Source organism: Gopherus evgoodei, chromosome 23, assembly GCF_007399415.2.
Source record: "Gopherus evgoodei ecotype Sinaloan lineage chromosome 23, rGopEvg1_v1.p, whole genome shotgun sequence".
In the NCBI taxonomy this organism is placed as follows: Eukaryota; Metazoa; Chordata; order Testudines; family Testudinidae; genus Gopherus; species Gopherus evgoodei.
Window position 1 is genome coordinate 6,801,690 of NC_044344.1, and position 21,627 is coordinate 6,823,316.

At 41.6% G+C, this 21,627-nt stretch overlaps 1 protein-coding gene across 9 annotated transcripts in view; it reads right to left on the reverse strand.

The window, feature by feature from the left end:
- The window catches only part of SPOP (speckle type BTB/POZ protein), a 33,504-nt gene continuing 11,877 nt past the window's right edge, over window positions 1-21,627 (reverse strand). For 6 of the 9 annotated variants that reach the window (XM_030541496.1, XM_030541492.1, XM_030541500.1 and 3 more), the window contains 9 exons: window positions 13,756-13,902; window positions 13,018-13,139; window positions 12,345-12,496; window positions 12,116-12,243; window positions 7,134-7,311; window positions 6,392-6,447; window positions 5,841-5,963; window positions 1,975-2,117; window positions 1-1,212 (listed from right to left, as the gene is read on the reverse strand). In XM_030541496.1, coding sequence (XP_030397356.1) covers window positions 1,068-1,212; window positions 1,975-2,117; window positions 5,841-5,963; window positions 6,392-6,447; window positions 7,134-7,311; window positions 12,116-12,243; window positions 12,345-12,496; window positions 13,018-13,139; window positions 13,756-13,833 — 1,125 coding nt within the window. In that variant the 5' untranslated portion in view covers window positions 13,834-13,902 and the 3' untranslated portion in view covers window positions 1-1,067. The remainder of the gene's footprint in view (window positions 1,213-1,974; window positions 2,118-5,840; window positions 5,964-6,391; window positions 6,448-7,133; window positions 7,312-12,115; window positions 12,244-12,344; window positions 12,497-13,017; window positions 13,140-13,755; window positions 13,903-21,627) is intronic. The other 3 variants (XM_030541498.1, XM_030541493.1, XM_030541497.1) reach the window with 1 other exon arrangement.

The following is a 21,627-nucleotide window of genomic DNA, read 5'->3' on the forward strand; positions in this document are numbered from 1 at the left end:
GTACAAAATACTAATTATTTATATTTTCAAAAAGAAAAAAAAAATTACCAGCTATTTTGGAACTTCTTCCCTGTAAGAAGAGTGACTAATAGAAAGGAACAGGACTGGCTCCTAGACAGTCAGCAAGTCAGGTACAAACAATTGATAAGAACCATTTAGCAACTCAGGATAGGAACCTTTGACGCAGCATTCATCAACAATAAAACTTTTCCTCTTTTTTTTAAAAAAGGGGGAAAAAATAAAGCAGGGAAAAATGCCAAAAACATTTCCCACAATATCTAAAAACAGGTAACCACTGTCCTTGTCAAACAGCACACTTCAGATCAAGGATTTGCCGGTCCTGGAAAGCCAATGTAGATTTGCAAAGGCTGCCTTTAGTCTATTCACATCCTCCTCAGCACACAGCCTTTTGCTGTCTCTTTTCATTTCAACTTGTCATTTAGTAAAAAGTTTTTTCTTTTTTTGCAATCAACATACAAGTGCTACTAACAGAGAAACTGATCATCTTGTTGCTGAATGGCATTAAGGAGTTACACAAATGTCCTGTTTTTAGCACAGCTGGAAGGACTTAAATTCTTTTATATAAATACTACTGGAGCTCCCACCATGTACTTCCTCTTCGGAACCTCATTGGAAATTCTCTTCTTTTCCTACTCTCTCCAAAACTAAAATGTCTTCTTTGCTCCAGGTGTCTGACGATCTGTTCTGTGCTGTCAGACACAGAGACATTATTTCCCACCAGTACCACTACTGGGATAGTCTGAGTGGGCCGATGCTTAAACAGAACCCCGTAGTTATTGACTTAGCCAAGTTGAAGGGAACACACAGACGATGCAGCGACAGGGATTCGTTAGGTTGAACAGCCCCTGAGCCCCAGGCCCACCCTCCCCCCTCTCCCCAAGTTACTTGGTGCTGTTTTGAAAAGTCTGGGTGTCACGAAGCAGTCTTTCCCCCCACAACAGAGTAAAAGCTCCTCAGATTGCGCTGTCTACTTGGTGGTCAAGGTCAGAGCAGTAATGGCTGCTGCTGCTTCCGGAAAAACATGGAGTCATGTAACAGGCACGGCCTTAGGATTGCTTCAGTCGCTTACGTGGTGGTCCCAGGAAGGGACACTGTGCAGAGGCCAAAGAGCGATATGCCTCAGCCACCAAATGGGGATGCGATACCACCATGGACTTCCAGCCTGAGGTCTCCATGACATCAGAAGCATGACTAGAAAGAAAACAGAACATTAAAAATCTGGAGTTATTGATTTTGCTGGGTAAACAATATTAAAACAGATTCTTTTCACATGCCCTGAGGAAGTTCTCTCTCTTGTTGGAATCTCTCTTGTTTAGTGCACGTTATATCACTTACAGTATGTTCACAAGTTTTGGTCCTGCTGGTCTAGTTTTTGCTTTGCACTGTCCTTCAGCATGGTAAGATTTAATGATCCAAACATGAATGTTCCAAGGCCAGAAAGACACAATGTATCCCTCTTTTAGCCCCCATTCATGACAAGAGATACGATTTCTCCACATATACCATATAGGTGGGAGACAAGACAACTATAAACTAGCCCCACAAAAGATTTCAAACATTGATATATATAGTCAATTGTACTTAGGAAAATATCTGCTATATTAACATTTACAAATATTAATGACTGATCTCTCCCTCTAGTGGTATTTTACATTTTAAAAGTTCTCAACAACACAGAAATGGCAAGACAGTTCAATAGTCTACAGAACTCCCCTCCTGAACTGACCCAGAGATAACTCATTAATTCATCCTTAGAACTAATGGTATTTTCTATGATGCCAGACTAATTTATGTTTGTATTTGGGTACTACAGACCTATAAGGTTAAAGAAGATCACTACTCCCATCCTCTGGGTTTATTAGTCACAAGAGGACTGGAGTAAATTCAGTGGTTTGTTTTCTCCTCCAAATTTGTTTCATTCTTGCTCCAAGGCTCAGACTGGAGCAAACTTACTAGTTAATGAAGTCCACAGCTTGAGTTTTTAGCTGATCAGCACTGTGTAGATCAGCCAGGATGAGAATCTCAGCTGCATTTTCCACTGATAGGTTACTGCACAGTGCATCCTCGCACATCACCTTCAAGCGTTCCAGAGCATACTGCAAAAAAGAAGCCAATTTATGGTTACAATGGAGAAAGCCTAATTTGATCTGAACTGAAGCTCTATTCATGTTGCTTCTCCCTTCAGTAACAAAGACTACGCTATCATGCTGCACAGACCTCTCCACTTTGTTACACACACACAATCTGTATTCGTAAGAGGCTTCTGACCAGCAAAAGAATACAGTAATTATGTGCCCACCCTGAGCAGAGGAATGGACAGGCATCATACCCATCATAACTCTTATCCCAGCCTTCTTGTGTTACAGCATTACAGGCGTCGTTGTCATGCTTAAGGATGACCTGGAACTCTCATTTTAAACTCCAATTAGCTCAGATATTGCACACCACATACTACTGAAATCTAGTGCTTCTCTTACTCTATTGTTACACATATGGTTCTTGTTCAGTGGACAAATCTATGCTATGGTAAATGCTCCACAGGTGTTCTTATGTTCCAGTTTTCACTCCGTTTCTTTGTCATTAATGCTCTGCAAGTCAAGATGAAGCTTGCTCAAACACAGAGTACTACTTTTATATTATTAAGATGTTAAACAGAGGCCCTTTCTACCGGTTTCCTTTGATAATCCAAGCATCATAGAACGTCCGAAAAGCCTGGGCAAAAGCCCTACTCTAACTTGTGTTTCTCACGCAGTTTCTAGTCATCCTGTGTTGCAACAGTCTCAGTAGGGCCAGGTCAGTAGTCCGATAAGAAACTGAAAGGGAACACTAAGGAGAAGAAGAGCAGCTGTCAGTCTCACACACCTCTTCCTGCAGCACCTGAATCTGTACTGAAACCATCTGTAGGCACTATGATCCAGGTTTTGAAAAGCAGCCAGTGATCTGGAGTGCTGAACTTGACAGCTTAAAAGGATCTGATTTTTAGAAAGTGCTGAACATCCAGCCTCTTAAAATAAGACTTTAAAAAAGTCTTTCAGTTGGGCACCAAAAAGTTGAGGCACCTAGAATCACAAGTCACTTTTGAAAATCTTGGCCTGTGTGATCTGACTCTGGAGTGGATGTCTTTTGGATGAAACAAAACTGAGGTCCTGATTCATTATGAATCTCACGATGCCCTTCACAAGTATAAGGCCAGCAATCCCCGGATTCTGACCAAATTCTAACTTGCGTGGTTACATTCAGACTACATAAATTCTCCTAATACTTAAACATGATAAGGTTTCCTCACTTCTTGTCTTAAAATGACGAGTATCATTATTGAGTGTTGTTAAAGAGCTGCTGCTTTTCATCTGAGAGGTAACTACACTTCAGTGGTGGATACAATGATCCTTGTGTATAATTTATAGTGTTTTTTGGAATCCCTTTGGGATGAGCTGTATTAATGGCAGATCCTCATTAATATGAGAGAGATTGTGTATGAACTACTTCCAGACTCATAAGGACTGCTTAGTTTACCTACAGTCACTATAGTGCTGGCGTCTACCTCATTTTCGATGCTCACAGTATGAAAGGTATTGTGTAAAACTAATTTTTAGACATTCTGGTGCACTTTATTCCATTATAGTTAAGGTTAAAATCAATGGCTTCATATAAGACAAGACATTTTTCATTTATAAAAAACTTAGTAATAATGGTCCTTTCAGCTTGAACCATGGCACTAACAGCAAGGATAGTTTTCCCCTGCCCAAGAATCTAAGGGAGGATGGCAAGTCTGTTTAATAGTTTGACCTCTGTGTGAGAAAGGGAAATATACAAATTAAGCTAGTAAATTCTAACTGAAAGAGTTTCAACAAGGGAGCAAGGAGGACGGTTTGCAAGCAGTTATTCCATATTATTGTCTGTGTTAATAGAAGCTTAAAATTATTTTCTATGGATATTGAATACATTTCTTTCCCCACATACAATTTTCATATGGATTTTCACTACGAATAACAGCTCTCAATGATGTAAGTGGACAAAAAGTAGACATCCTGGTCTTTCAGGTACAAAGTTTTTTTCTCTCTTTCTTAATTACACTTTTGAAAAACCTGCCTAATAGCGGCCTTCCCCAAGAGACTGAAATAGTGTCTCCTGGGTTTAGAAGACGTGTTTTGTTTTGTTTTGGGCCTAATTACCTATTTTCTCCCAAGAGACTGGAAGAGTTCAGAAGAAGCTGTTTCAGGTCTCTTGGGCAAATATTAGATGTTTTATATGCTTTCATGAAAGATTCCGTTTCTGCTTTTAAAAAGACACACGAGGACTTTAAAGGGAAAAGCTATATTAAAAGGCAAGAAATTCAAACTTAAAGCTGACTCTCTGCTCTTAATATACTTCTGCTGTTTATTTACTCTTGCCTCAGTTAAAGATGGTATCCGAGCCTTCAATCAATACTATTTAAAATACAGAATAAAACACATGGCAATGGTTATACTGTGCCCAAGGATCTGCTTGTATTACTCCCCATTTTAATTCTAGTTATGCCGTTATGAAGCCCCCATATGGAGCATTTCACTTCCACATCACCAGTTTCAATTAGGCCCTGGTCAGTAGTGACGGGAAGTGGTTACTATTTGATGGCTGCATGGTGGTTTGTGTGGAACAAAGTTACATGCATCCACATCTTAAAATCCACCATGCTAATTGGCACCCACAAGAGAATCCAAGGACTGAAGAAGCATGGAGACTGAACTACGCTCTCACCCCTAGAGGTGGTCCCTCCAGGTCAGAGTTGAGGCACAGTGGCAGGGCAGTGTGGAGAATCTTGCACTGCTGCTACCCGTGCTGAACCTGTTTGGTGGATAAATAGAGGACTTTAGTCTCCAGTGCTGTCAAACTGGCACCTTTCACCAGCCCTAAGTTCACTTTTAAAAGCAAAAGAAAGGAAATAAAAATTCTGGTTATAGATTAAGGATTTCCACCAGTAAATATGACACATAGGCCAGCAACGCATCTTCTGTCCTTGGTGCTCCAAAGGGAGGTGGACAGAGGCTGGCAGGCTAGGCCACTGCAGTGCTCTTGCCAGACAAGGACTACCACCAGCCCTCTAGCCAGAATATCCCCAATACCTCCCTGCATTAGCCCTGCAAAGTCACAGCAGGGTTAAAGCAAGAAGCTTCCTCCAGTGGATCCATTTCTCCTCAAACTGCAAACATCATTCTCCATCTCCCTTATGTTCAGGGCATCCTTGCTGGAAGCTGCTACTACCAACCAGCCCAGAGGGAAAAGCAAAGACTAAGACTATGATCCCTGTCTGGCAAAAGAGAATGCTACTTTTGAGATTCAATGCCCTGGCCACTCAGTTCTGGTTCCACTCTGAACTTTCCTCCTACCTCATCCCCAGCTCATATGCTAGACTATGAAGAACAGAGATAAACCCTGAGTTCTAGGGCAGTTTTTCAAATGAGCACTTGTGACAAATATTTATGACCATCATGAATTTAATAGAACAGAGGTGCTCTATCTCCTCTCACTACTTGAACTGAGGACAGAATGGTTTGCATTAATTCCTCTTACGAGTTACATTTTGTATTTCTATCATTTTTCCTACGGTATATAAGCCTACGTCCAGTTAACAGGAGCAGTTCAACAGTATGTTTCAGCAAGAAACACATGCGCATGAGGGCACGTGTGCACACATGCTCATTTAACCTCACCCAACACTCCCTTAGTACAGTTCAAGGATCTCTGTGAAAATATCAATGCCATAATCTCCAAGGCTCGCCATGTAAAACAAGGCATGTGTCATTGCCAATCCCCCAAACCACCACAAATCCCAACTGTACCTTGTCAGCAGCTGCCAGCAAATCGTCAGCCATTTTATCGAGGTTTGGTGCCTTCCCAGTGTAAATAAAGCACATCATTTCCTTAAAAACTTCAGGTTCCACATCATTGATTTCAACCCGATTCTGTTGCAGGAGAATAAAGATTATTAAGATCCTGGCACAATGCTAGAAAACAGATCTCTCTACACTAGAGTTTTCTAAATTTTGAAAGTATTTATACAGAGAACTCTTTAGCAACATGTACCACTCACAAAAGTGTGTAGAGGGAGTAAAAAAGATTCTGTTTTATTTAATAGCCTCTAATTGTCCCTATCCTACCGCACACTCTTTCTCAAGTGTAACAAAGATCACAACTATCTCATTCCTCCCGCCAGGGCAGTTAAAACAGACTCCTGTATCCAATATGAAAAAAACCCCAAAACGTTCAAAAATTTGCACTTGTGAGTTACATCAGCTACTACCTGGCATTATCAAGTAATCAAGGATATTAAGAATTGACCTGAGATCTATTCGTCCAGCTTGGAAAGCTCCTTCTCTCTTTAGACACTGACCTTTTTACTTTCTTCCATCTCATGTTCAAACATGGCACTGAAAACTGGGGAACGTGCTGTGGGGGGGTGGGAGGAAATAAAACAAATATAATTAAAATACTAGAGAGATATAACCTTCAGCACCTCTAGGGGAGAAGGGGTAATACCCAATAGCTTTCCCTACCCAATTTCCTTGGTATTAAGACAGGAAATATTACAAGATAGCAGCAGTCACAAACTCAAAATACTACTACACCTATAAACTCTTTTGGTGACCCAGTGTCAATGTAACTTTAAAATGTGTAATTTAGGATTTCCTGTGGCCCTCAAAACAAGGCTGAAGAGCAAATGCAGAGATCTATTGCAGTCAAATACAGTTCATGGACCTAAGCAAAGATGCTTCAGAAAAAGCTGGTAACCTCCCTCCACAGCTGCTTTGGGGGGACACAATACTGTGTCAATCACAAACATCCCTCCTCACTATTCTCATCTAGTGAGGAAGCAGACAATTCCATTAAAGGGGAGGAAACCCCCCCCCCCCCACCCCCAGCCACATTATGGCAGTAAATTAGCTGCCATTGTCAAAGCAGGATCTTTTGCTATAGAACTATAGTTGGCAGGGATCAGAGGCACCTTTTGCTGCTCTTTCCTGGAGCATTTTCCTAAAAGAAGAAGTAACTCAAAGACTTATTATGAGAGCACTCCATCTGCCATGATGCTGCTGTCTCCCATGCTGCTAAGACCTGCACAAGTCAATACCGACCTGCCAGTATGGCTTTGTGAGCCTGGAACTCCTGGCCTGCAACACACAGACAGCAGTCTGTGAAGCGAGAATTCTCCCAGAGTCCTCCTAACTCATCCGCCAAACGGCACTCAGGTACCTTCACCATGTTCATGGTGTTCTGGCCAGAGATATTGACCGAGTCCTGTACCACACTCACCTGAAAAGAAGCAGAGTGTTAAATTTGTCTACAACAGGTTTCACGTTCCAGGACAAGTGAAGGGAGATTGAGAGATGAAACCCTCATCTCCCAAATGAAACATAGTGGAACTAGATATATGCCCACACTGAAAAGCCACCTATAAAACTGAGGAACACTGATAGGGGCAGCAGAAGTGAAACTTGGATGGCTGCTGTTGTACTTGTTCTGTCCTGTCCAAGTTAAATTTCAGAATCCTAACAGTATTTGACAAGTGAAGATGGACCTCAAAGAAGGGAAGCTTCTTGATTAAAGAAGAAAGAGATTAAGTTTTTGGAGTGAATGTGGGAGATGTCTTAATAAACCTTTTCCAGTCTTTCCTTGACAAGGTTCTGTAAAAAAAAAGGCGGCCCTCAATTCTTCTATCATCCTAACAAGCATTATAGACTCAAGGAACCAGCTTTAAGGAAATAGAGGAAGACCTTCCCAGATAACTCAAAACACAAGTTTCATCGATGCTTTAGGTCCAAATTAAGGGCTACAGGATCTGATGGCTGGACTCAGTTTCTTGACAGCTTTCAGGAAGCAGCAGACACCTGAGTACATGAACTATACCGTCTTCTTGACCTGTTAAAAAGAGGACTTCCAGAACAGTGACTTGAACTCAAAGAGCTATGACCTAGGCCCTTTTCAGACTCATCTAAGAGGAATTCCAAATCTGAGCTCAGTCAAGAATACTGAGGGTCCAGAATTCTGACTTTGAATCAGCCAAATAAGATTTTCCAGATATCTGCATACTGAATTCGTTCCTGAAATGAATAAAATAAGTTATCTGGCAAGAATAACCAAAAGGACTAATCAAGGAAAGGCTAAACCATCCACTCTCTCCAGGCTGCAAGTATCGATCCTCTGTAGACAGTTATTTTCCTGGAATTAGAGAGCGATTTAACAGCAAAAGGTAATGCAGTCAGTCAGGAGATGGAGAGTGAAACACCACTTGCACAGACAGTCCAGAGAATCTCCAAATTGATGAGCAAGTGGGGTGTGAATTGAAAATGCTAGGCAAGGACCATTATTCTCCTCCCCAACTGCATTCTCAACAACTTGATATCAAGGGTCAAAGTTAGAGATGAACAAAGGAGCGGAGACTTTTTAGAAAAGCTAACAAATCAGAGAAGGTGCTGCTTAGAGAGAGACAATTAAGCAATCTTCTGGTCTACAGAGAACTGGCCCGTAACCTCCTCCTTCAGCCTCCACAACCGCCCCCCTCCAAACCCTACATACCACTGACAACCCCCACGCAATAGTCTCTCAACACCAAGTGTTCCTAATTCCTTAGAGAGCTTCTGGATGGGAAACATTCTTGCTGAATGAAAGCACAGCTGCAAGCAATAGCGCTCAGCACCTGTGGCCAGCAGAGAAGTGTTAGAAGAGCATATGGCACACCTGTTTATGTGGTAAGAAACTTACAGCATCAGCAAAAGTCAGCAAAAGTTCCTTCTCAACACCTTTAAGCTTACAAATTACATTCCCTTCCCCTCCAACATCAGCAACCTATAAACTTAAGCTTCTCCTCCTGCACAATGAATATAGACGGACAGGCAGAACAAATCATGGAACAGATAACAGGAAGAAAGGTTGCCATGCGAGACCAGGAACAAATTCTCTTTTGCTCTTGGGTAATGCAGACACTTGGCTTAAGGATATGAAATGACAGCTGGGCAAATAATGATATTTTGGTTCGCTGGCTATTCAAAAAAAAGTTTCAGTTCTGTCAAACTGAAAACAAGTTTTAGTCACCAAGTATAGAAAGGGTACAGAGAAACTGGTAAGGATCCAGAGGCAAGCAACAAAGAAGATCAAAGGGACTGAACGCAAGCCATGTGAGCAAACGCCGAAGGAACTGGGTATGTTCGGTTTGGAAAAGAGGAGATTAAGGGGGGATATGATAGCAGTCTTCAGATATTTGAAAGGCTGCCATAAAAAAAGATGGAGAAAAGTTGTTCTCTTTTGCCACAGAAGGTAGCACAAGAGACAATGGGTTCAAATTATAGCACAGCAGATTTAGATTAAATTTCAGGAAAAAACTTCCTAACTGTAAAACAGTAGGACAATGGAACAGACTGCCTAGGGAGGTTGTAGAAGCTTCTTCCCTGGAAGTTTTCAAAAAGTCTTGGATGGTTTACACATAACAAATCCTGCATCTTGGCAGGGTGTTAGACTAAATGACTCTCGTGGTCCATTCTAACCCTATGATTCACAGAACAGGAAGAGGAGGAGGAGCTGCTGGTGGTGCCCTCCTTACCATTTTTAGCCCAGTGGTTGGGGCACTCTCCTGGGACATGGGAAACCTGAGTTCAATTCCTCACTCTGCCTAATGGAGAAGGGATTTGAAATTGGATCTCTCACATTGTAGGACAATGTCTGAGCCACCAGCTATGGGATATTCTGGTGTGGGTCTTTCTCCATCTCTCCTCTTGAAGCTGTTCCACTTTTTAGAATTAATTACATAGTAACGGAAGCAGGAACTTGAAGTTGGATCTCCCACATCCTTGGTGAGTGCCTTAACTACCAGCCTATAAAGTCACACTCATTCTCTTTCCCTGCCCCACTGACTATTCATTGTCATTCATGGCAATTCAGAGTCATTCATAATAATTAAAGGAAAGAGAAACAAAAATTGTTAAAGCTACACAGGCCCCATCCAAAACATTTTCCTAAACATAAAAATATTACCACAAAAATTAAAGCATGGATCCCAACCATGACAGGAATGGCTCAACAGTTAGCACATAACTGATTGAGTAAGTCTCTTAAACAAGGTGTCTGCTGAGGCAAACAGATACAGCCTATGATGTTGGAAGAAAATATGCAGAGGAAAATAGCCACCCTGTACAACAGTAATTGAAGCCTTTCCTTTTTTGGTTCAGGAGGCTGCTGCAGCAAAAGCGAAGACTTTACCCTCATGAAAAATCACGTCCATGATACACAGAAAAGGGGGGCTAGCTGTCCCTGCCTTCTGGCAAAGGTCCATAGGTACCAGGAACACTAATTTCTAGTAAAGGATGAAGAGGAACAGAATGCAGGGGCTCAAAGAGAGACGCTTTAAGAACTAGATTAAAGACCAACATTTTCAGACCTGGACGCTAAATTAAACTATATAACTGCATTTAGACTCCTAACTTTAAGTATCCTGGTCTGAAATTTTTGGTTTACGGCTCTACAGTGCTTTGGAGGCCTCCAAATAGCTGTAGATAAGATACTGTCCACAGGAAACTAGAGGATAGAGAACCCACTTGAAAATTCTTCTACTCAGGGAGGCTAGAACACACTTAGAAAACTAAGAGAGAAACCCTTTTCTAAATCTCACTAGTGAATAATTGGAATGCCCATTTCTTATCAGAGATACTCCTAGATGCACAACACTGAGGCTGGGATTTTCAGAAGTACCTTGGTGACTTAAAAAGCAGAAGTTCCATTGAAAGTCCATGAAAGTTGTGTTCCTAAATCAGTGAGGCACTTTTGAAAATCTCACTGAGCAAAAACAATACAGATTGTGTAATATACTAGAAGTAGGATTTTCTAATGCTCTCAGTATTAGCTTAAAGTTTGCTCCCATTCAAGTTAATGCTCCAACTGAAGTTAACGGTAAAATGTTTGGAACTAGGACAACACTGAGCACTTTTAAAGAGACCCTCCCTAAATGTACTCTTTTGAGAGGGGTCTTCATAACACTTTTGGAAATCCTTCATTTCTCAAAAAAATATTTCTCATGAGCCAGGTCAATAGCAAAAGATTACTTGTTTGGTGCTGCAAGCAAAGGCTCTGGAAGAGTCTGCCTTTTTGCACATAAAGCAAAATTTCAAGCCATTCATGATCAGTATAGGAGCTATTCAATGCGTTCCTGACAGTTTACACAAATTATCACTGCTGTGCCTTCCTCAGAGGTACATACTATCCATGTGGCTTGTTCTTGAACTCCAAAAGGGATATCTATATCTTTCAATTTCAAGATATTTGTGTGCAGTTCTTGCTCCGCTACAGTCCCAAACAATTGCAGTTTTTATTTCAAATGCACTCTAACTCACAAGGGGCATCTCTGGTCAGTTTGAACACTGGATTCGTCTCATACTGACAGCCCTTCAGAATATTATTCCTGCATAGTTAGCCAGTTGAAACATTTTCCCACCAAACTGGGCAATAATCTGTCATTAGCTGAAGTTCTCCCTTTGACTCAGACGGGTATCCGAGGTTTTACTCTATGACACCCTTAGTCTCCTCTACAAAGTTCTCAGCAAGCAAGGTATATATTTAACAATCAAAAACCAAAAACTGCACACTGCTATAAAGAAACCTTTCCTATTGTAAGAGTGATGTATGTTGGGTAAGTTTAGGAATCTTCTTCAGATTACATCTGCTCCATTACCAAATTTCTTCATGGACCCGCTTACATTATCAAGTATTTGGAACCAAAAAAATAAACCCAAGTTGATACTAGTCCAGTGAGTGTCAAATGATGTGTTGTTGATATAGAACCAGAACTGGAATGACAAGGAGCATCTGAATGTGTTTGGTTGTTGTCCTTTACCTCTGCAGGTGACCTCAGAAACAAAGCAACCGAAAATAAATGAAGTGGCAATATTGTAGTCAGTCACAAATTAAAAAAAAAAAAAAAAAAAAATCCATACAGCACTGCAAACATAGCCAACACTCCTCCCTCACAGGGGCTCCATCTGTAACTCCTTAAAAACCAATCCTGAAACAGAGTTATGAGTATCTGAAGCCAATAGAATTGCTAGCAATTCAGCCCAACAGAGAGACTTGCCTCACAGAAGAGGGTGAGTTTGTCATCTGGAAGAAGTCCATTGGCCTCATCCAAGAGAAAGTCTCTTCTAATGAACTTCTTGAATCCCCAGTCCTTGCCCTGTACAAATCGATATGCTCGCTGGCTCTCTGAAAGACAGATTTGTTGATTCAAACAAATGCTAGCGCTGTTAGCATGAACAAACATAGAACACAAGTAAATGACCCAAACAGATAAGAGCTACACATACCCATTGCTTTTGTTTCTTCTCCTTTAGCATTGAGGATGGAGAATTTGAACTTTGCACGAACTTCACTCTTTGGACAGCTAACCAATAATAGGTAAAGGGACAGGTAATCTTTACTTTCTTCATCTAAGCCCTTAGGGTTCACACGCAAACACCTGTAGAAATAGACATCTGCATAAGATGTTAGGAACAGTTTTCTGGCAAGGCATTCACAGCTTTCAATGGAAGAGTATTATAAAGTTTACACAATAAAGTGTACAGCAAACAAGTTCTGCTATGCTGATCATTGACTAAGATAAACAAAACAAGAACACTGTGATGTTTCTTCTAGATTACATATCCTATATGGGCACTTAGGTAGATCCAGAAATATGAATCTGTCTACAAGACAATCAATTCAAAATCATGAAAGGGCTACGTGCTTATTAACGGTCTCCATTAGCAAAGTATAAAGACCCTAAACTACAGAGACAGATCCTGCTGTCTATGTTGTATGCACCCAAACACTGTACCAAGGCAACACTCTATTTTCCCTGAGTGTATGTTGCGTGTGCCCATGGGAACCGGGACCTCTCTGCAGTTTAGATATGTTTGATGTATCTCAGTGTGCTAAGGGCATTAACTTCTCTCTCCAGTTTGGATATGTTGGGTGAGTATCTTCTGCTATCTTTCTTACCATTTCAGTTTATCATTGGCTCCTGATGAAAAGGTTGAACTTTTGATGACCTCACCCATTTCCTCCCGGCAGAAGCTGAAATTGTTTATGGTCCACATGTACGAAAACTTTACCACCTTAATCTGAAGATTCAAAACAAGAAAGCAGTTCAGAGTCATGACTGTGCACAATGAGCAAGTAGAGGGGAAGAACTGAAATAACCTCATCACTATGTTACTAATCAAAGGACAGCATTAAGATCTGCCCATGCCCATGACTGCACTACACAGCAACCTATGGAGGGTTCTGCCAAGGCACTTGACTTCCTCTCGTGCGTGTGAAAAGTAACCCAAGGGAAACATACAAACAAATCTAGTTCTATAATAGTTGCATGTCCAAAATGGACCATCAGTACTTTTTCAGTCTATCTCAGGAAGTTCCATAAAAGTGAGACAGGAAGGAAGGAAGGAGATAGAGTGACATTAGCTTCCCTCTGCACCCTCTGACCTGACTCAGCCCATGCTGCTTCCATTCATAGGCAGATTCACAAGAAAAAAACCAGTGAGTTTAGAGACGGAGCAGTCTAAATATATTTGTAACTAAAATCTGATGTAGTCCTAGTTGCATTGGTTTAGTTAGTTGGTAATTAGACTTATACCTCTGAAAACCTGGGCTCTAAATTTGTTGAGATCACCAAGCTTCTTTTTGTATGGTGTAATCTTAGTAAACTCCGACCATCTGAGCACACTGTGAATTTACCTGAGTGTAGCACCAGCTTTCTGCTACAGGTCCACTCGACATTTCTGCCGGAGGAGGAGGACTCGGCACCCTTGACATCGCCAGTTTGAAGATTAAACAGGGTTTCACAATTCAGTGAAAGAAACAGTTATGCTGTCTTCACCCTACCTGGCCAGAGAAAAGAGCAATTCCATTAGAACTTGCAGGACACTTTACTCAAGAGTAAAAGCAAAACAAGAAGTCACATTCACCCTCTCCTTTCAACAACTTTAGACAGAAGCACGTTAGGGTGTCTACGCAGCATCCAAGGTGCAAATGCAGCCTGAGTAGACGTATCAGCACTATTAAAAATAGCTGCACAGATGCAGTGGCATGAGCTTCAGAGTGGACTAGCAATGGAAGTACATATCCAGGGTCAAACGTGAGCTATACAAGCACACCAAGAAGCTTGTGCCAGCATATCTACCACTGCTGTTTTTAGCAGTATAGATATGGAAAAGGCTGGCACGGGTATGCCTGTCTACCCAAGCTGCAATTACACCTCTGATTGCAGTGCAGACATACACTTAGAAAGAGGGAAATCTGAGACGAAGACCATATTCACTCATGCTTTCGATATATGAACTCTCGATAGGAACCAGAATATGGACCATATTCCTAGACTAGAGTAGGGCACTCTCTGCTTGACCTGCATTTACTGTTGTTCATCTGGACTAGATGACCTCCTCAATATGATCCTATTATTCTCCTAGACTATCAATTAAGGTCCATGACATTTACTCCTCATTTTTCTTCTGGCACAGTACCCAAACTGATATATGGCAGTGTGAGAAATGGAGTACATAGTCCAAACTTATTCCAATAGCGGGGTTCAGCTTTATTGGTGGTTGAAGCAGCAACACCACAAAAAACTTCAGCCTAAGCTTTCTCTCAAAGCTTAGCTGGTCCCTTTGCTTAGAGGGACAGACAGCCACATGCCTCCCCCCCCCCCAATATGCTGGTGAAGTCCACAACCCACAACTACCATAATGAGTCTGCAGAATTTACTCAGCTGCTGTACAGGGTTGTGAAAAACAAAACAAACAAACAGAATTGTTCTGTAAATGAACAACCCACTTGTTTTGCACCCCCAAGGTTTTTATTAGGATTTTCTCTTATTTTGTGTGGAGGGGGTACCCTAGTGAGTTGGGAAGATTCATTAAAAAAGTGCACCAAAACCTTACCTCAAACATTTGCATTAATACATGTATTTCAATGTTTTATTTTTAATACTAGAAACAATAGGATCTAGCTTTCATTCAGAGACTGAAATTATTCTGAAAAGTTAAGAGAGAAGTGGTAATGACATGTGGGTTGTTCTTATGCTTATTAAAAACAGTGAGAAAGTTATACAACTAACAAGAAATACGGAGAAAAGGGATAGAGGAACTAGTGATTGGAGAAGGGGCATGGCCTGTTTGTTGACTCAATTGTTACTGAATGTTCACAAGAGGGGAGTAGGAAATGCAAGGATCTATAAGCTTCCGGAAGATGGTCAGGGCACTTGAAACTATAGTTCTATTTCAAGCTGGCTTTATTTTTCAGTTTTCATATGGCAGAATTCACTACGCGGTTGTTTCTCATTCTAATTGCAGTAAATATGGAAGCTGCTGGTCAACAGAGTGAACCGAAGATTAGTGTTTAGTGATTACTAAACAGTGTATGAATATATCTGACTTAACGCCTCTGAAGTTGAAGGAAGTGGTAAAACAAAAGCAACTGATTACACAGTGGACACTGCTTAATAATAATCCTATTATTAACAACTGGCTAACAGCAACATTGTGCTGGGAACCAATCCCTTCTAACTGACTCTAATGTTAATCGGACTTAAGTCACGTGCCTGTTGCCAGTATCCAACTCACAACTTTTTGATGTGCTTTCCCTGGCTGCAGCCCTACAAATCTGCCTGAGGCTGCAGGCAGGGCAACAGAGGGACGGGGGCTGAAGCCCAGATATTGGGGCTTTCCGTGGGGAGCAGATGCTGGGGATCCAGAGGGCTACACAGTACCTCTCTGTGCTCTCTGGGCTGCATCCTGCTCTTGTATTTGGGCCCTGGATTTGGGAAATCCCAGCATGTCCTTCCTGGGCTGCAGACAGGGATGGAAGAGCTGGGATGTGCCCTCCTTGGCTGCAGCCCCACGAACCGTGCTGCTGCCCTGCTCACAGCCTTCCCTTCCAGCTGCAGCCAAGTCTGCAGGGCTATCCCAACCACTAGTAGCAGGCAGGACTGCAGGGCTGAATTCAGGGAAAGCACACCCTACTGCTTCCTTCACCAGCTGCAGCCATGCAAATCTATTTTCCTCTTACTGGCAACGTGTACATATATATTAACTTTTTTGCTGAGAACCAACAGATTGCAAATAAGTGAATTCTACTGTATTCAATAAAAAAATTCTTGCAATGTAAAATGTAAAAATTGTCAAGAGTTGTTAAGTAACAAGCTTAAAAGGGACTCTTGCTCATTTTAAGTGCAGAAAGTCAGCTTATTCAAGATCAAATGTGCCATAACAAAACTGTTTAGTAAAGCAGAAGAACAAAATATGGATATGTTTGATGAGCCTCAAGCGAGATACATTGACTATCACTGCTGTAATCAAAGACAACCAATATAATAATTTAACTCCCTGTTCCAGGCTTCCAGCAGCTCTTCAGGATTAGTTTCATTCCGTAGCAATGTCTGTCATATCTGACACCCAAAATATGACAAAAAAATCAGACTGATCATATCATTAAAAAACCCAACCACAACTGAAAAGCAAGTGACTTGGACTTCATAAGAAGTTCCAGCTTTTTTTTTTTTTTTTATGCTAACAGCATCATCTTCAATGTGGCACAAAATGAGCAATTTAAATAAATAACTAAAGCACTTTGTCCAATATTCACTCCTTCAGAAAGATTGAAAATTGCAGGTCCACTGCCTGATTTTTCAAGCTAAGTAATAAAAGAAATAGCATCCACATTAATGCAAGACGATTGATCAAAAAACAGCTACAAGCATTCTTATAGGAGAATTTGCATTCCTTCAAAACGGTACTGATTGTGTGTGAAAAGAACAGTATACAATATTGTGCCTAACTTCATGAAGATGCCATTGAAGAACACAAAGAAAGGTACAGTAAAAATCTTACTAAATTGATTGCACAATGAAAATAACTGTGTGCTTCCGACTGTACAGTGTCTAGCACTATAGAGATCCAATGAACCTAATCTTCAGACATACGAGTGTTCAGAATTACTTAGGCTTTATTTTCTCAGCACCACCAGCTAACAGTCCTACAGCATGCTGCAGATGCTCAGATTATTCTTTAACTACCATCAGTTTCATGGTTGATTGAAAAAGAAGGACTGATGACGTTCTCAGGAAGATTGTCTCTCTACATTTGTACTGAACAACTGTATACTGAAATTTGCATTGAGCATGTGGACTACTTTGATCAAAACATAGCATATCTCACACAACAAATCCGTGGCGAGGTTCTAAATTTACAAGAGCAATTGAAACCAGTTTTGGAGGGACTGGACAGATCACAGGCTGATGACACTACTCTCTCAGGCCTCGTCTACACTACAAACATAGGTTGACATAAGCTGCATTAAGTCAATCTACACTACCAAGTCCCTTCCGCTGATCTAAGTGGCCAGTAAAGTAGACTTCTGTATTCCACCTCCATGAGAGGCATAGCGCTTGATTTGACAGCCACGGGTCGACATGGGGATAGTGTAAACATGGCATTGTGTTATTTGAATGAATTGGCCTCCAGGTGTCATCCCACAGCGCTCCGCTGTGACCTCTCTGGAGAGCACTTTCAACTCCACTGCATGTCAGCAAGGTACACAGGAAACAGCTGCTCCCGTTAATGCCCCGGGAACTTTTGAATTTTCATTTCCTGTTTGATCAGTGTGGAGAGTTCACCAGCATATCTGATCATGGAGACCCAAGGCTGCAAAAGAGCTCCAGCATGGAGTACAGAGGAGGTGGTAGTTCTTATTGCTGTGTGGGGAGAAAAGTCTGTAGAGGCAGAACTCCTATCCAACAGAAGAAACGCTGACATCTATGCCAAGAATGCACAGGGCATAGGGGACACCAGCAGTGCTGCATGAAAATAAAAGGAGCTTCGGCAAGCGTACCAGAAGACAAAGGAGGTGAACCGTCATTTTGGTTCTGCCCCACAGACATGCCGCTTTTATGAGGATCTGCATGCGAATCTCAGTGGTGACCCCACTACTACCCCAAAAGTCTCCGCCGATACCTCTCAGGAGCCCTGGGTGCTTTGCACAACAATGAAGAGGACATTGTTGATGAGGAAGATGAGGAGGAGGAGGAGAATGTGAGGCAGGCAAGCCAAGGATCCATTATCCCCGACAGCCAAGAACTGTTTTTAACCCTGGAGCCCATCCCTTCACGGGACCAGCTGGCAGCAATGCGTAATGCTGTGGAAGGCACCTCTGGTGAGTAAACATTTCCAATCAAAGTGTAGACATTACATGCTATTATTTTTTATGTTTAATCTGAACAAAAAAGTAAGTGTAGTGGATATCAGTGGCCACTCCAGCTACACAGGGGGTGCTCTCCAAAACAGACAGCTTATGTGCATGGGGACAGCCCAGGAATCCTCCATCATTCCTTCTAATATAAAGCTCAGAAAGGTGAAAATATCTTAAAAACCAGAGACTTTTCCATCTGGAAAACTGAAATACAGTAATGTGCAAATTCCATGAAGTAAACATGCCAATCATGGAGAAATAAGGGGATGGAGATGTGCAGAAATTTAACTCATTCCAGGTCAGCGAGGGTTCTCCTTTTCTAAGGTAGAGTGAGGGAGCCATTTATGCCAAACAGGAGCTGGATAGTTCCATTTATTTATTTATTTGCACTTCAGCTTCCTTTTCATTCTGTAACGATTAAACCCTGAAGACCTTACAGACCTCTTCCTCTTAACTAAGTACCAAGGAAGAATTATTGTTAATCAAAATAGCAAACAGATACAGAGTTTGCATCCAATGTGTTCCAGTACTGGCAACTCTTATGATTTTTTCCACCAGTGTTGGGATTCTGGCTGGAGCTAGCGTCCATTTCATCACTATGTGAGCAACTCTGGCCCTAACATGATTCTGAGCCCAGCCTGGGAAGGGTAAAAACATCCTCTGATTGACTGGTTTCCCCCAACTTCTCACCCACTGGAACAGAGCTACCAGTTAGGACTGATGTAGGAAGAACTCTCCTTTTCTCCCTCTCCCCATCCCCACAGTAACCTGAAGCCATTCTCTCACAGGAGAGGAGTCAGCTGGAGAAAAGGCAGTTCAAGGTACATCTACTCCCTCCCCGACCCTCCTGTAAGCAATGAACATGGCTCCTCTGCTGCTCCTCGATCTTTCCCTGCAACACCAAGCATGCGAAGAGGCAGAAGGGGGTGAAGAGCCCCTGGAACTGCTGTCCCCGCAACCTGGAAGGGGAGAGGGGATCCTGCTGCAGCACCCTTCAGACCTGGCGGATGAGATGCACGTGAAAAACCTCAGGAGGAGCTGCAGTGAGGCTGGGAGGCTGAATTGATGGAGGTGGGGTGGCAGGACTGATTTGGAGGCTGGTCAGGGGCAAACTTAATTCTTGGCAAAGGAGAGGTGGATGAGGGGGTGAAAGCTCCTGCAGTGAGAGTCAAAAATCACCTACCTAATAAATTTGGAAGAGAAGGCAACACTAATTGTTACACATACACAGGACAGGCAGAGAGAGTTAAAAAAAAATCAAAAGACAACACATGCACACATGATTTTGTGGTCAATCTCACAATTTTTAATCTTTGGAGGCTGGCAATAGTGATGTTCACAGGCAGGAGAGGAGATGAGAAAAGTGGTATCATCATAGTAAGGAGAGAAGTGTCCTGTGGAAAATTCATTCCACCTTGATGCACTGCACTACTCCCTATTTGGGATGTAGAATAAATTCAGTTGACTATTTGCATTAAAAAAACCAACCAAACAAAAAAACCATGAATGCTCTCTCAGAGACCAAAAACCTCTGCATGTCATTCTAGGTTCCAGTGAATTGGTTGCCGGTCTCAGTCCAATAGTCTCTCTGAATGTATAAGCGAATCAGAACCATTTGCTAATGATATTCCTCTTTACACACTTAATTACCCTACAAACATCAGTATTTTTCATCAAGGGAGAAACTGAGTATACAGGAGGAAGAGTGAAAAAACTACACAATTTGTTTGTTTTTGTGCTAATTTCTTTCAGTTACAGTTATCCAGGTCCAAAATATTCAGATAGAGATGTGATTAAGTTGAAGCTGCACCCTTAAATCACGACTGCCCAGACATGCTATTCTGTATTGTTAATGGAGCATGAGCTTTCGTGGGTGAATACCCACTTCATCGGTTAGTCTATAAGATGCCACAGGACTCTTTGCCACTTTTACAGATCCAGACTAATACGGCTACCCCTCTGATTCTTGTATTGTTAATGGTGTTTTAAGAGCATTGGATAGACACCATGTTGTTATTTTAATTTATTTAAAATAACTTCATGCCAACTCATTTCTATAATAGTCCCCGGCATAGTGTGCGATAGAAGCTTCCTTCCTCTATTAGCTAGCCAGCTGAGTTAGTGAGGCAATAGGAGAGCCTGGAAGCTGCGTGACTTTAAGATGCATAAAATAAAATCTGCAACAAAGCACATGTAATTTGGTTAAATACATTGCATTAAGTTATTGCCACCACCTAGTCTGGACACACAGAATTATTTTTTTTTATTGAGAGAGCATAGGAAGGGAAAGAGGATCAATTTAGCAGAATATCATCAAGACAGAACCCAAACATGTGGGTTTCCTTGGAAAGCCCTAAAGACTGGCAGCCCATTATGCTTTCATTTGCTAACTTTCTACCTTTAAAAATGTAGTTTAAGAATGTCAAAATAACTTTTAAAAAAAGTTTAAGCTTTTCTATTAATTGCTTCTCTTCCTTCAAAGCACCCATCTATAGAGTCCCAAAAGGCTCAATTGTCAAAATTCATATGAATTCACTAGAACTGGTGAGGCACCATAGGCTAGAGTGCCAGCAGTATGCAGACAAGCCCAAAATTCCATATCTCCTTTATATCAAACAAAACAGCACCACAGCTGTTTAACTAAAAATCACAACTGGGCGAACAGCAGATGACTAAAGCTAAACTAAGGCAAGACTGAGGAGATCGATGGTAGGACGAAGGAACCTGTCTCCTTATAACAATCCTGCCAAGGAAGGGCTTTTGTTCTCAAGTTGTTCTATTGAGTCACAGCCTTGGGCTTTTTCTGGTGTCCTTTATGCTACTGGTTGCAGAGGCTAGACAAGTGCATCACTTCTAATCACACACAAACCTGGTGATGATGCACCATGCATTGAAGATCTTTGGAATACAGTACTAAAAGCGATATCTAGGAATGAAGCAAAACACCATAAAAAAAATCCAATGGTCCAAAATGAGAACACAAGTCACTATTAACATATCCCCCCACACCTCTGCACGGGCTTCCAGTTAAGAGTCCAGTTCAAGGTCTCTGTCCCAACATTCAATGCCCTCCCTGGGACTGGCTTCCGTTACCCAAGAAATCACCTCTCCCAATAGCTACATTTTACCACAGTGGAGTGGAGGCTTGCGAATGAGAGTGTTGGAGACAGAATTTACAGGGGCTGAGCTACATGAACTTACTCCAGCAGAAGAATGACCATGAACCTGACCATTTGTAGAACTCAATTTAAAACTAATTTCTTTGATGTGGCTTTCCTTTGAATTTTTCCCACACACAAAATAGAAAGTCATATAAAATTAACGGAACTATTTTCCCCACAGAATAGGAAGATAGATTATTTCTCT